Here is a 14074-nt window from a genome sequence, read left to right on the forward strand (position 1 = left end):
TATAGTAAGTTAATCATTGGTCTCAGTGACTTTTACAGTATATAATTAAAGAGCCATGGGTTTGATCAGAGAAGCAGGGGATAAGTTTGCCCAAATGAGATTGTGAGTGGAAAAAGTAACTCCACTAACAGTAAGAGCATTTCAGATGTCAAGTAAGATATTTACCTGTCCAAAGCAATGTATTAATGGAATGCATACTGTTGTCAAAATCTCTGCTTTAAGTAATGGAAAAATACTCACTCTTCAACAGTCACAAGGAGTATAAACCTTTCAAATTGATACTTGAATCTGTAGGATAACTATAGGAAAATGGAATATAAAGCGAATCATCCAGGTCTTGTAAACTAGAAGTAACGTGAATAGTTGTGGACAGGCACGATGAAAATTAAGATTCAGCAATTGATTTAGTATGCCAAGCTGTCCTCTAATTTGTGTTGTTATTAAGGTGAAATATTTAGGTCTTAAGAATAAAGTTTTCCTGCTCTGATTGCTACAGTACAGCTGACACTTAATCTGGAAAAAAACCTACTGTTGATCCTCAGGGGAGCTTCTTGCTTGGGTCTGCTTGATGTAAATTAGATGCACTAATATGAGTCTGAAAAAATTTATGACAGAGTGGATATCTGCCCATGGAGTAATGTATAATAACCAAGAAAGATGAGGGAATGAATATTGTCTTTAGAAAAACTCAATTTAGATAGAAAGAAAGAATGTTCTTCAATGGACAATGTTTATGGCCTATCAAAGGACTAGATGGAGAGGCAGTATCTAAAATGGGTACTAAACTTTTGAAGGTTATTAAAAGTTATTGGGTTAATCAGTGGACGGTCTTTTAGCCCTTGGCTAGGTATAGTTTTCATGGCTAAAAATGGTGGCCTATATCTCCCTGAGAACTCAGTGAAGATAATGCAATTAGTTTAGCTGATGCATGCACATGCCAAGGTCAAACTCAAGACAGAGGATTTAGGTTTGACCTCTGTGAATTTCTACATCGTAGAACTAGTCTGAACTGTGTTTTTACCTCAGGGAAACCAATGTATGCTATTAGCAGAGACAAGTATCTCACAAGAATCCAAAACCATAGCCTAGGCTTGTATTGGAAGATACTGGTTTGACTTGTGTTTTTCCAAAGTATTTGTGTAATTTTAGAAATCCTATAGTAGGTACAGTTAACACGTCCTTAAAACAGTTGTTACATGGATTTTCAATTTTTAGATATTTGATTTTGCTCATTGAATCACTATAATTATATCTGAAGAAAAAAGGGTTTCCTCATGTAAACTACACCAATAATAATAGGATTTGACAGAATAATTGTATTAGACAATGTACAGCTGGTCAGTCCCCCAATAAGCACAACTTAATGCACTACTGAGCCTATTACAAACAGTGCTGGCAGCCCTGCTCCAAAGGACAGTCAAGGATCAGGGAAGCTGTTTGCTTAGCATCTCTGGAAAAACATACCCCCCCCCCCCCCCCCCCCCCAGTGTTTCACCACAGACGTGTGGCAAAACCAATTCACTTGGGACCTTTGGATATGTTTTAGTGGGCATACAGGCTTGAAATAGACCATGTGGGTCATTGAGTTCAGCTTCCTACAGTCATGATGAGGTAGAAATGTAGTTTAGAACTGTCAGACAAAAAAGCTTTTTTCAGAAATCATAGGTCACTAAACCTTTACAGTTACCTTACAGCAATCTAAAAAAAAAAAAAAAACAAACAGTTTCCTCAACTGTTCTGCCTTTTTTCTCCAGGAAAAAAAAGTCACTCATAGCCAGTTTTCTGTTTTATTTTGAAACTTTGCATTCAAACCCCATTTTTCTCCAACAGTTGAACTCGATTATGCCATAATAGTTTGGTTAGTAAAATTTAATTTTTTTTTTCAATTCACATACCAATAAAACAATTATTGTCAGTACAATTGAAGTGTTATGCTTAAATTATGGAGTGTAATACAAAACATGATATTCCCTCATATGTGTACAGAATGATATATTGCGTTCAGATGCAATGTTACTGCAACAATTGGTGACACAAATTACTTTCACAGTCATTATGAGATACTGCATCTACTGGGTGCTGTCAGATGCCAAGAAGCATAAATATAATTCTATTGTGTAAACAAAAAACTAGAAGTTTCCAATCTTGTTACTGTGTATTAAGTTTTGTGTTGTTCTGGGCAAGGAAATAAAGTTAGATTTACTGAGGCTTAGGTTAGAATAATAGATAAGCAACCATGTTAAAAAAAAAAAAATCCACGAGAAACAATAATAGAGCATTGTTAAAGATGGTATTAATGAAACAGCCCTGTTCTTTGTAAATCCTTATGTTCCAACTGCTTCCTTTTGTGCCACCTGAAGTTTTCTTAAAAACTTTTTTTTCGTGTAAGAAAAGCTTTTATTCAGGACATGGCAATCCTGTTATAAAGTTATACCCCTATTGGCTGATACTCCACCCCTAGCAAACACGCTTTGTCATTCAAACTTTTTTCAAGACTAAAAATTGCTGAAGAACATCAGGCAGCAATACTGTTGTGAGTGGTTAAGTGGTATCCAGAACTCAAATATGTTTCTAAATTTTGTCTATCCCTTTTTCTAAAATACATGTTGCTGATAAAACTTCATAGCTTATACACTATTCAGCTTCTTAAAATAGTATTGCAAGTTTTTTAATGTCCGAGTTATAGGCTGTATCTGTAGGAAAAATGATAATGTGAAAAGTGATATAACAGGTGTGGATAACATGGTGCAACCTTTATAATATTTACAGTTGTCTGTAAGATTATTTTTCTTTCCTGAAAAATAGTAATTTAAACAGAATTTCAAAAAAGTCAGAAATGTTGAATGTATTCATTCAAGGTGTAACTGATTGCAAATATTAAGTTGTTGTATCCCTCTTCTGGGCTTTCAACATGATTGTATGGTGGAATATTGTAGACTTACTAAATTGAATAGAGACATTAATGAAAAAAATGCTGAATTAAACTTGATCCCTTTTTGCTTCCAGCAATTACTTGTCGCAGACAAGATGGAGGACAGGCTGACATCAGTGAGTGCCTTAAATACTCTGGCCCATTACCACCCTTAACACAGACATGCCAGATTCCCTGCCAAGATGACTGTCAGTTTACGAACTGGTCAAAGTTTTCTTCATGTAATGGGGACTGTGGAGGAGTCAGGACAAGAAAACGCACTCTTGTTGGTAAGAGTAACCAGAAAAATAATGCATCTTTTATTAATTATTGATATTGTTTTGGTTAAAACCTGGGTTGTTCTGAGGTTCCCTTATGACAAGCAAGCAACGTTTGTCATTGTGGCAGAAAGCAGACCCAATGTCACTGTCACGCTCTATATACTGTTGGTGGAACAAAAAAATAACCCCTCAGGAGAACAAACTCCTGCTGTATGTCTAACACTCTTGATCGTGGGGAAGTGGCTAGAGAGAAGATGGGAGAACATAGGAGGCCAGGGTTTCTTCTAAATGGAGCACACGTAGTAAACTGCAAAGCAGACCATTTCTTTTCCTGACAGGCAAGTCAGCATTGTCTCTAGTTCCAGGTAGGTGAAAAATGTAAAGCAGCAGAATTAACCAACAATCTGATCCAGTCTGAGGAAATAAAATAAAAAAATCTTTACCTGCATTTTTGTTGAGCCCTGTGTTATCTTTTCACCAAAAGAGGCACAATTGTTTGCTATTTCTAAGGTTTTCATACCGTGTTTATTCCAAACCCTGCTTCTGCACCCTGCTTCTGTGCACAAAGAGGTCAGGAAGGTTGCTGGTTTATGGTTTATCATTTGAACAGAATAATGTCCTTGAGATTATCTATTTGTGCTAAGCATTTAACAAATATGAGACAGACCTTTGAGGTTACACCCTCAGGCAATTTCTCTGTGTTACAGCTTAAAATATGAAAAAATATGAAAATACATTTTCAAAAGCTTTTTTTTTTTTTTTTGCTTAAACTTTATTTTACTGATAGTTTTCAGGCAAATTTTGGACAATTTAGTGAATGTTGAAAAGCATGTAACTCTGAAACACTAACTGATTGTCTTAATGGCGTAAAAAGCCAAAGACCTTGGGGTCTTCAACACGATGTAGTGTAAGACACTCAGAGAAGTCCTGGGGTAGGAAATCTCTTCACATCACTCTCAAATCACTTTCAGTCCCAAATAAGGTTAAACAAGTTTAATTCTACTAAGACACTAGAAACTAGATTTGGAAAACTGAAAATGTAAACCAGAGTGGCCACAGACCCTATTAATTATTTACATTTTCTTGATTTATGTGTGTTTTCTCAGCTAAGAGTTTAGGGAGTAGGTCTGCAATTTGTTTTGATTCCTCAGCAACACAGTTCTGTGAACAAGCCGTATCTTGCCAGCACTGTCTAACCAGACTGAATTGGGTCTATTTTCTTTGGGTTTGTTTTTTTTTACACTGAACTGTAATTGAAAACAAAAAATTTGTTGAAATTCTCCTGGAGCTTTCAATAGAAAACCTTTTAATAGAAAAATCTAGTGAAAGTGGTTTTTTTTTTTTTTTTAATTGGTGACAGACCAATCAACAATCATCTCTCCTTAACAGGATCAGGTATTAACCCACTTGCATTCCTCTTCCTACTTCTGGTCTTGCCTACACCAGGACTTCCCTCTTGGATGATGTTTTGGTGCATTTAGAATTACAATGGCAGCTAAGTGCTTTTCCACCTCTTGCCATAGATCATAATTTTCAGCCTTAAGCTTTGGTTTACCTCTTTTGAACTTCTTAGCTGCAGTCTTGAATGTCAGGTTTATGATTAAGCCAGTCCTTTCCCTGGCTGAATGTTTGCTCTCAGTTCTTTGTGCTCTCCATTCTTCCATTGCCTTCATCCAGCTGCTCAGATCACCACATAAGGCCACACGTTGCTTAATTTTCTGCCTTATTTATTGACACAACTAAGAATGCTCTTAATTTCTGTCCCTTGAAAACTCTTGAGGTTTAGTTAACAGAATAAAAAGGTTTTCCAATGATGTCCAACTCCTTACTACAAACTTTTCTTTGTTCCGCGTGACGGACACCCACTTTGAAACATTTTTTTCTTCAATTTCTTTTTAATATGTGTTTTGTTGTTGTTGTTGTTGTTATTATTATTATTATTTCTTCTGCATGAAATGAAGAGGAAAATCCTGCTCTGCTTCTAAATTATAACTGAACTGAAACCTCAAGAGTGAGACTTGGCCCCTGTCACAGCACTATTTGCTAATTAGTCTGTGTTGTCTGTGGTGGAGGAAAGCCAGCTAAGGGGGGTGCCCATTAGCAGCCTCAGAAAGAATGTGATAGGATCCAAACCATATCCCCTGCTCCATACCCTGTAAATCAGAAGACCTATGGACAATGAATAATCCGTGATCTTCAAGAGGGCTCACTGTGACTGTCTTATAACTCCAGTGAACTTTATGCCAGGTTTAATTCTTGCAAGGGAAAAAACCCCACTTGACTAACAATTTTTTTTTAATTTATTTTAAAAACAAAGCAAGAAAGAACAGATTCTCTTACCACACTGTTAACACTGAGATACTTCCCTGTCCTGAGTTAAGTTACCTCTTCAAACTTGCTAAGACTGTGATATGTGCTGTGGTATATTCTCTGTGGCAATGTGTTACCCAGGCTAACATGTAAAGCTGACTTGGAGTGGATTCATAATTATTTATGGTGAAAATGAGGAGGAGAAGTGTATTTTTAGTGTGAAGTTGTGTTGTCAAAAGAAGAACTTTTTCTTAGGTACCTTTTTTCTATTCTAAATGAAGGCAGTAGTAAATATAAGCACTAAGGGTGCTGCAAAATTCTGTCCAGTTCTTTGTTTTGAATAGCAAGGAAAATACTACGGAATGTTAATTTACACTAGTATCTAAGTAACAAGCATTTTAAAAAATACTTTTGCAAAGACTTTGACCTTAATATATATGAACTGATTAGTATGGAAAGGAAAACCAAGCAAACTTTACCAAAGAGAAGATTAAAAATAGATTTAATGGGAAGTGGAAGATGAGTGGAAGGCTATGCTCCAGCTGGGGAAGGAAAACAAGAAGAGGTTTGAAATGAAACAAACTACAGAAGGAGCTTATTCTATTAGAGAGGAGGAACAGTAATTATTAACAAATTTACAATAACAGGTGATGAAATTAAAGGATTTTGACATTTTGAAAGAAGGTACAACTGTAACAAAGATGCATGTTACTTCCTTCTGCAATTTCCTTCAACTTGAGAAAGCTTTAACCAGAGACAATTTCTTTTTTACTGGACTGCACACTGCTGATGAAATGGGAGAAAAAGGGTATATTTGCTTAATTGCTAACTTTTCCAAACTGTACTCCCCAAGCACTTTTATCCAAAGTAAATATAAGTATATGGCTTTATTTTAAAAGATGTTGCCTTTGTGCAATATGTAGGCACCCACTACTTTAGAAATTCAAGTAATTTACCTAAATGAATAAACATTAATATAACTAGTTTTAAGCATATGTATTTGATTGCAAGCACTTGTTACAGAAGCCTAAATGAAATTTTGGGGCACACGTAAACTGATACAAACTTTCTAAAATAATTATTTCTTCTTTCTAGGAAAAAGTAAGAAAAGGGATAAATGCAAAAATTCCCAGTTGTATCCTCTGATTGAGAATCAGTTTTGTCCATGTGACAAGTACAGTGCTCAGCCTGTGGGAAATTGGTCAGACTGTATTTTACCAGAGGGTAAGATGGAAGCATTGCTGGGAATGAAGGTACAAGGAGATGTTAAGGAATGTGGACAAGGCTACCGTTACCAGGCCATGGCATGCTATGACCAAAACAATCGACTTGTGGAAACATCACGATGCAACAGTCACGGTATTTAGAAACCTCTTTTCTTTCATTTATTTACTTATCTGCTTTATTTCATTTAACATAATATGTGTACAGGTAGAATTACCAGATTAATATTTATTGCTTAGGCTGCATTTTATCCCAAGATACCTTCAAACCCAGCACGTGTTTTTGCTGACTAACAAAATACTAAACTTAATTTTTACTGATTACTATAGTACAATATTTAAAAGTAAGATTATGGTAAATTACTAACTAGGTATTTTAATAGATAAAAGTAAAATCTTCTTGTTTTTCCTGATAATTGTACCTGCAAATTGGAGAATACAGCCATTTAGAACGGCCAGATGCTCAAAAAATAAACAGGGACAGCACAGGACTATTTTGGAAAGGCTGAAATTATTTCCACAGATTCTTTAGATAGCTTTAATCTCCTTAAATAGCCTTATCTCTACCATTTCCTCTTTAGCACTTTAACAGGCGTGTGTTGACCTGAGTTTGACAGCACACAACTCTTGTAAAACTAGGATGTTTAAAGACTTTATATTCTTTGTATTCACATTGCTCCTGGAGGAAACAGTGTTCCTTCCTAAAGTGGACGCATCTATAGTGTTAGGATCAAAACTGGCACTTTCTGATTTTCAGTGAGCCAGAAATGTGCTAATTTACATCACTGGCAAGACATAACACTATCCCAGCTACTAGGAAGAAAATTAACTCTATCCCAGCTGAAACCAGGACAGGTACGAAAAGCTGGATGTTAGTCTCAGTGCCATTAAAAGGTCACTGTAAGTTTAATTTGTATATGTATTCTACTTTCTAATGTTAAATTAAGATAACAGAAATTTCATTTATTTACTTAGATAAAGCTAAAATAACTAATCAAAGAAATTGCATGACTTAAGGGGATTTTAATTAGCACTATTAATTCCTGTTTAGAGCTATCATAAATCAGAAACTGAATGTATCAAGCCAAGCTGTAGCATATCTTTGTGATTTGATGGAAAAGTAAGCATTCAGCTTAATACCTCAAAACAAAGCTGGAAGATAGTTTTGTGAAGAATTTTCTCCCATGTTTATTCTTATTAAAAATCCTCTTTTGCTGTAGTTAACTCATACTGAAAGATACGTTTGTATAAATACATCTGAATGGCAAAGTCTAAATCCTAAACTCTCATGGGACAGGGAATCTCTCTTTCTACTCTGAGAATGTTCTTTAATTCTGTTCTCAGCTGTTTGCTCTGGGTTGAGGTCTGCAAAGATTTAGTTTTGTTCTTTTGTTTAGTCTAAAGAGGACATGCTACACTTGCTTAGCCTGACCAGGACCATTTGCTATCTTTGTAGCACCAAAAGACACAGCTGCCTCTAATGACCAGCAGTTGTGTGAGCACAGATCTGCCTGGGCTGGGTAGTTGTCCTGAGGGAATTAGAAAACTCAGAAAGCTGGTAGGGAATGCTGAAAAAAAAGTCATGGAACAATCTGAATTGTTCAGAAGACATGGTTATAAAATACAGAACTGAAAATTTTTTCCTATTTCTTTGTTGATTTTTTTTAAACTTTAACTATATGTGACACTATGTTAGAAATTAGCATTCTTTCAGCACTAAGTCCAGAGTGACCTTTGAAAAGTGGAAAATTATAGAAGAACTTAAGTCCATGGGAAGCTAGAGGGACCGATGGCCTACTGCCAGTAAGTTTTCGTAGACTTGAAGAATGGGGACTGTCAGGTTTTGTGTCAACATCCAAGGGAAGACACATGAGGGAAGAAGCTGTCTGTCCAAGAGCAAATTGTGGGTGGTGTATGTAGTAGGTAATGTGCTGCTTGAAGTAGCTTGCACAAACAGGTAGAAACTCTTTCTTTGTGTAGAATGAGCATGGACGTAGCTGCTTTCAAGCCCTGGCAGTGCACCTTGAGATGCAATTCTGTTGCAAAAATCAGAGAGATTTAAAAGAGGAATAAAAAATGGGAAAAAAAGGATATTCTCAACCATCTTAGTTTATAACTCTTCATGATGGCAATTTCTAATCTAATGGGGTTTATAAGTGAATGTCGCCTACACTGACAGTGACCACAATGAATAATAAACCAGCGGAAAAGATATTAACAGTATATTGTTATTATACCTACTATAGGCAGGGCTACCAATTACATGCTATTAGCACTAGCAGGCTCCAGAGACAACCTTCCCAAAACACAATATTGCATTGCTTTGGTTTGTTTTTTCTTTCTGCAGTTTCATCCCATTTTTTCTGACCAGAGATTTGAAGTCTCTTTTAGCTCTCTTTGGAAGTGTTTGTGAGTCATTACTATATTTATTGTAGGTTGGGAAGCCTGAACCTTTTGTTTTTGGGTGTTGTTTTGTTCTGAATTCTTTCTTTCTAGATCAGTTTATTAAGGTGTCTGGTGTTTTGATTCCACACACACACCCCTCCCTGCCCCCCATTTCATTACCTGTTTTTGATAGTGAAGCACAAGGCTTCTGTGTGTGTTTTCTCATCAGTTCCATTTGAAGGAGAGAGTACCTTTATCTTGGTCCATGGTGTAGTGCATGGGCAGATGAAGCTTGGAATTGCTGTTGAGCTAATCCTGCATTCCTTGCACTTCCTAAAATTGTTTGACGGGAATTTTAGGTGTACAGGGAATGAAGTATCTAACCTGACTTTGATGGTAAGGAATTAAACTGATGCTAAGGAATATGTCACTAAAATTATGGTTTCCTTTCCAGTAGGTCTTCTAGAACAAAAATCTATTTGATGAGTGTTGTACATACACAATAGTACAGATTATTTCTAAGGCTTACCTAATTTATTTTCTGCCTTCAGCATTCTGCCAGATTTAGCATACTTTTGCAGATACAAGGGGGCTAGAACAAATGATATAGATGTTTCAATCTAATTTCAGTATATGTCTGCTGCCTTTTCTGAATATCCTCTTTGTATTCACAGATTACGTTCTGATGATTTGTTTTATTTTTCTCAACATGTATAAACTGCTATTTTGCCAGTTAAATCTTATTTTATATCTTGCCAGTATTTATGATGTTTTTATTGCTATTTTCATGCCCTTGGTGTATGACCGTTCTTCAATTTGGCATCATCTCTAGATTTCAGTGTGCTGTTTCGTTTTTTTCTTTGAGAACAAACATAAAAGCTATGTTATGCCAAACCAACAAGGTACTTCTGTGGTATCACAATAGTTACCCCACCTGCTAGCAAATAAAAGTGCCTCGTAGCTTCCCAACAATCTGGTTTTAGTTTTTCAAGCTAAACTTGACAGGACTCATAATTCAAGCCTGTTTGGGTTATTTTTGAAAATTCCAACAGAGTTGCTTATTTCCCTATGGAAATGGTAACACTGACTTTTTCACTGATTTTTGTAACTGATCCAAAGAAGAGTCAGGTTTGTATGCTATGTTATCTGCTTTATTCAGAAATCTGTTTTACTGTTAGTTCCTGTGAGTCTGTTATTTCTTTTACAAGTAGTATAGTATGTAATCACAGTTTTTATGGGATATGATTTGGCAAATTAGCTTGGACTAGCAGAGAAATCAAGACCATTATTTAAGGGAAGATGTTTCCTGTGCAGTGTCCAACTTTTACCTGAACTTTTGTTATCTCCTGACACTATGAAATCATGAGGTGGGAAATGGGGATAATTGTACTTCTTCACCTGTTACAACATCCTCTAAATCTGATAGGAGGGGCAAACTACACCCACAGTGATGTTATTAATATATCATGGGATGTGTTGTGTGATATACTAAAATGCACAAGAAAATAAAATTGTAAGACTGTCAAAAATTTTATGTGAATACTGTTGTGTAAATTTAGGAGGCCACGAATGGTTCAGTGTTGCAAGCCATGCTGTTTTGAGTGGGAAGAATCAGAAGACAGACCTGCTCTGCAGTGCCAAAAAATTCATAAGCTGTTTGTTTTGTGAAAAGTTTTGTGCTTAGAATCACAATTCAGTTGACTTACTCAGAAAGGAAAAGGTAAACAGGAGCAGAAGAACAAATATTTCAGGGCTCTTTTTACTGCTTGACACATCTTATTTTCAAAAGATTTGAGAAGATTTAACTAACAGTTTCACAGACACTGAGGAGCTAAAGGAAGGCCGTGACACAAGGAAGGCCCTAAATTAGTAGACCCATAAGAGGATTCTTGTGTTAATCTTTGAAATTATGGGTGCAGTTTTAAAGTCCCAAGTGCAAACAAGTTTCTCAAAAAGACAGGAGTGACTGTAACAAAAAAGGAAAGGCAAAATATGGTTAAATAAATCTGTTGTTACTTCTAGGTGAGAACACTGGAGAAGCAGAGGGCAGAGCCTTTCTGAAGAGGGTCCTTAGCTTTCTGTAGCTTAACAGGTGCTTCAAAAGAAATCCCAAACTAACAGCTGAAAATAGACCTAAGTTTCAGCTGCATGGGGACAAGGCGGTTTTTTTCTTATTTTCTTTCAAATTTGAGCTAAATTTATTGATGAAAGAGTTAGCATCATTCAGCAGCCATTTGAAATATCCTGCTGCTGGTATTTTTCAGCCATACCAGTTCTGTGGAGTGTGGGCAGGAGCTAACAGCTGACAGTTGTCAGCAGATGTGGTAATGTCAGCTAAAAGCAATAACTGAGCTGTTGTTTACCTGTTTTCCTTAATGGAATACCCATAAATTTCCCTTTCTCTGGCTCCTGTTTTGTTTCAGTACTACATAGGTAATTTTACTGGAGAAATACAAAAATGTATTGTTCGCTTGATAGTCAAGTGTGAGAGGTTTTTTTCCATTAGAAAAGCAGCAGTTGTTGTTCATAGCTTTATCCCTGTCATCACTAGCATACTAGAGCTCTGTGGATAATGACGTGTCTGCCAACAATCTGTTTCAGTGTATTTGTGAAAAAAATTGAAAGAGAATCTCTTCATGGTCCCTTTAAACTGTACCTTGGTATTTTCATGACAAAAACTCAAAAGCAGGCCACTGTCATGCTTATGAACTACACTATTTACTCTTCAATATTTAGTTTTCCTCCATCATATATCAATTATAAATCATGACCCACATAAGCTGAGCAGTGGTTGTGTTTGTGTGCGCATAGTGAAGGCAAACATAGTGGCATGGCGGACAGATGCAGCATTTTTATATAGGTCGTATTACCGTTCTTAATTCATGTCAGTTCACTGTTAAGACCTTAGGCACAGTCAAGCAGGCCAGGATAGTTTGTCTGCTGCCTTATTAGTGTGAGATTATTTCCCCCTTTAGCATTAATTAAATGAGATGCATTGATTTGTGCTGACTCTACAAAGCCCTTCGTGGCTACAAGGCTTATGCGGGGGATTAGAGAGGAATATCTGCGTATCAGTGAATACTTTTACAACAGCTGCTAGGAGTATCAATGTGAATTGAGGAATTTTGTATTTAATTGCTTATGTGTGTGATAGTAAAATCTCGTATGTTATAACAGAGTCTACAGGGTCCAAGATGTCAGTTAGAACTTGCTGTATCCACTTGTATTAGGATTTTTTTAAAATCGTTTTTTTTTACTTTCAACATTCTAACTGGAAGCAATGCAAATTTACCAACAACAAAATAGCAGAGTGTTAAAATCTAATTGCGACTTTCTGTTGCGTGTTTATTCTAAAATACATACATTTCTCATAGAAGATTCTAATCTAGTATGGCAGTAGACTTAGGTTCTCAAATTGTTATTAGGATACTTTGCTGTTTCATAGATTGTATCTTTTCTAAGATTTTTTTTTTTTTAATATATACAAAATGCCATATTTGTCCTGTTGTGTGTTCTCTAGAAATATGCTACCTATAGCCCTGCACCAGAAACACTACCTTAGGCCTCTGCATTATGGTGCCGCCATATCTGCCCCATCAACAGGACATCAGTCACGAAGAAGTCATCCATCAACCTGAAGTCCTGTAGTTAGTACACCAGAGAGAAATGCTGATGCAGAAGATAGTTAAGCATTAACAATTTCTCTCATGTTTTGAGGTTTTGAAAGGTAATCCTGAAAAAAAAAGAAAAATGTCTTATGGAGTTCAATTTATCTTTCCATGGCAAGGCAGCAATATGAATAGTCTCAAGAAATTCATATATTCTGTTAGAAGTGAAATGCAAATAATTATATATTTCTTTGTCCTGGAAGATGAGATCCAAGAACTTTATATTTCCTTGAAAAAAAAAATCTGTGTTGAAGAACATAAACTATTCTGACATAGCAGTTTTTTTCTTGGATACATAGCATGACATTTTAGTTATGAAAGTAGGAGCATAACTCTGTCAGTCCTAAGGACAAAAGAGTTCATGTAAACACTTTCTAAGATGTTCTTTATGTCTGCACCCTTCAACTCAAGTAGTCAGTCTGTTCTTAACGTGTTGCAGGTGCAGTCTGTGGGGAAAAATCTTATATCCGCCTACTTAACCTGCTTTGTCATTAGACAAAGTGTGAAGTCTATTAAAGTTCTCCATTATAAATTATCCGTCACATCTATTAGTGACTTTGTTCTAGGAGTCCAGATTTTATAGCCAATTAGCAACGGGACAGTAAACCTTTCCCTTTCACTAATGAGCTCAGTTCATAGTCCTAGTGGTTCAAAGCCATTTGTTAAATTGTGGTTCAGTAATAAATCTTTAATGATAGAATAGCCATGTTCTCGCTCATAGTAGACAACTGCCCATTTCACAGCCTTGTGAAGTTCAGCTGACAGGAGCTGAAATAATTGGGTAACTACTGCACTGGGGGGAAAAGGAATAGGCCTTAAGAGATGGGCATCTCTTTCCAATACCCTTCCGGACCATGCAGGGCCAATGCTCTGTACCACAGTATCCCAAGGTCTTAACTTTCCAACATCCCTCATGTTGTGGGGAGAAGGAAGAGCTGCAGTAAGCATGCAGTGAAAGACTTCAGTCAGGAGGAGAAACAGCAGGCAAAACATGAACTGCTGATGTCCAGAGAACATATCTTCAGCCTTTACAGTGTTGGTCTTCTATTTCACTGTCCTTCCCTCACCTTCACACTCTTTTCCTCAGGTCTTCTTCATAGCCATTTCACTGCTTTCATTCTTTCCTTCTCTCTGCATCTATTGTATTTCTACCTTGGTAATTTCTTGCTTGTTCTTTAAACCTCAAGGTTCTAGCATGACATTTGCTGCAATTATATTACACAACCTGTCCATGTGATATAATGGTGTGATATTCCACCACACAGATACTCACATGTCCACATATTAGAGCACTGT

At 36.4% G+C, this 14074-nt stretch overlaps 1 protein-coding gene across 1 annotated transcript in view; it reads left to right on the forward strand.

The window, feature by feature from the left end:
- THSD7A (thrombospondin type 1 domain containing 7A) overlaps positions 1-14074 on the forward strand; it is a 290245-nt gene that overhangs the window by 237121 nt on the left and 39050 nt on the right. The window contains exons 14-15 of the mRNA XM_052801303.1: positions 3007-3201; positions 6598-6861. Coding sequence (XP_052657263.1) covers positions 3007-3201; positions 6598-6861 — 459 coding nt within the window. The remainder of the gene's footprint in view (positions 1-3006; positions 3202-6597; positions 6862-14074) is intronic.

Source organism: Harpia harpyja, chromosome 1 (assembly GCF_026419915.1).
Source record: "Harpia harpyja isolate bHarHar1 chromosome 1, bHarHar1 primary haplotype, whole genome shotgun sequence".
NCBI classification, from domain to species: Eukaryota; Metazoa; Chordata; class Aves; order Accipitriformes; family Accipitridae; genus Harpia; species Harpia harpyja.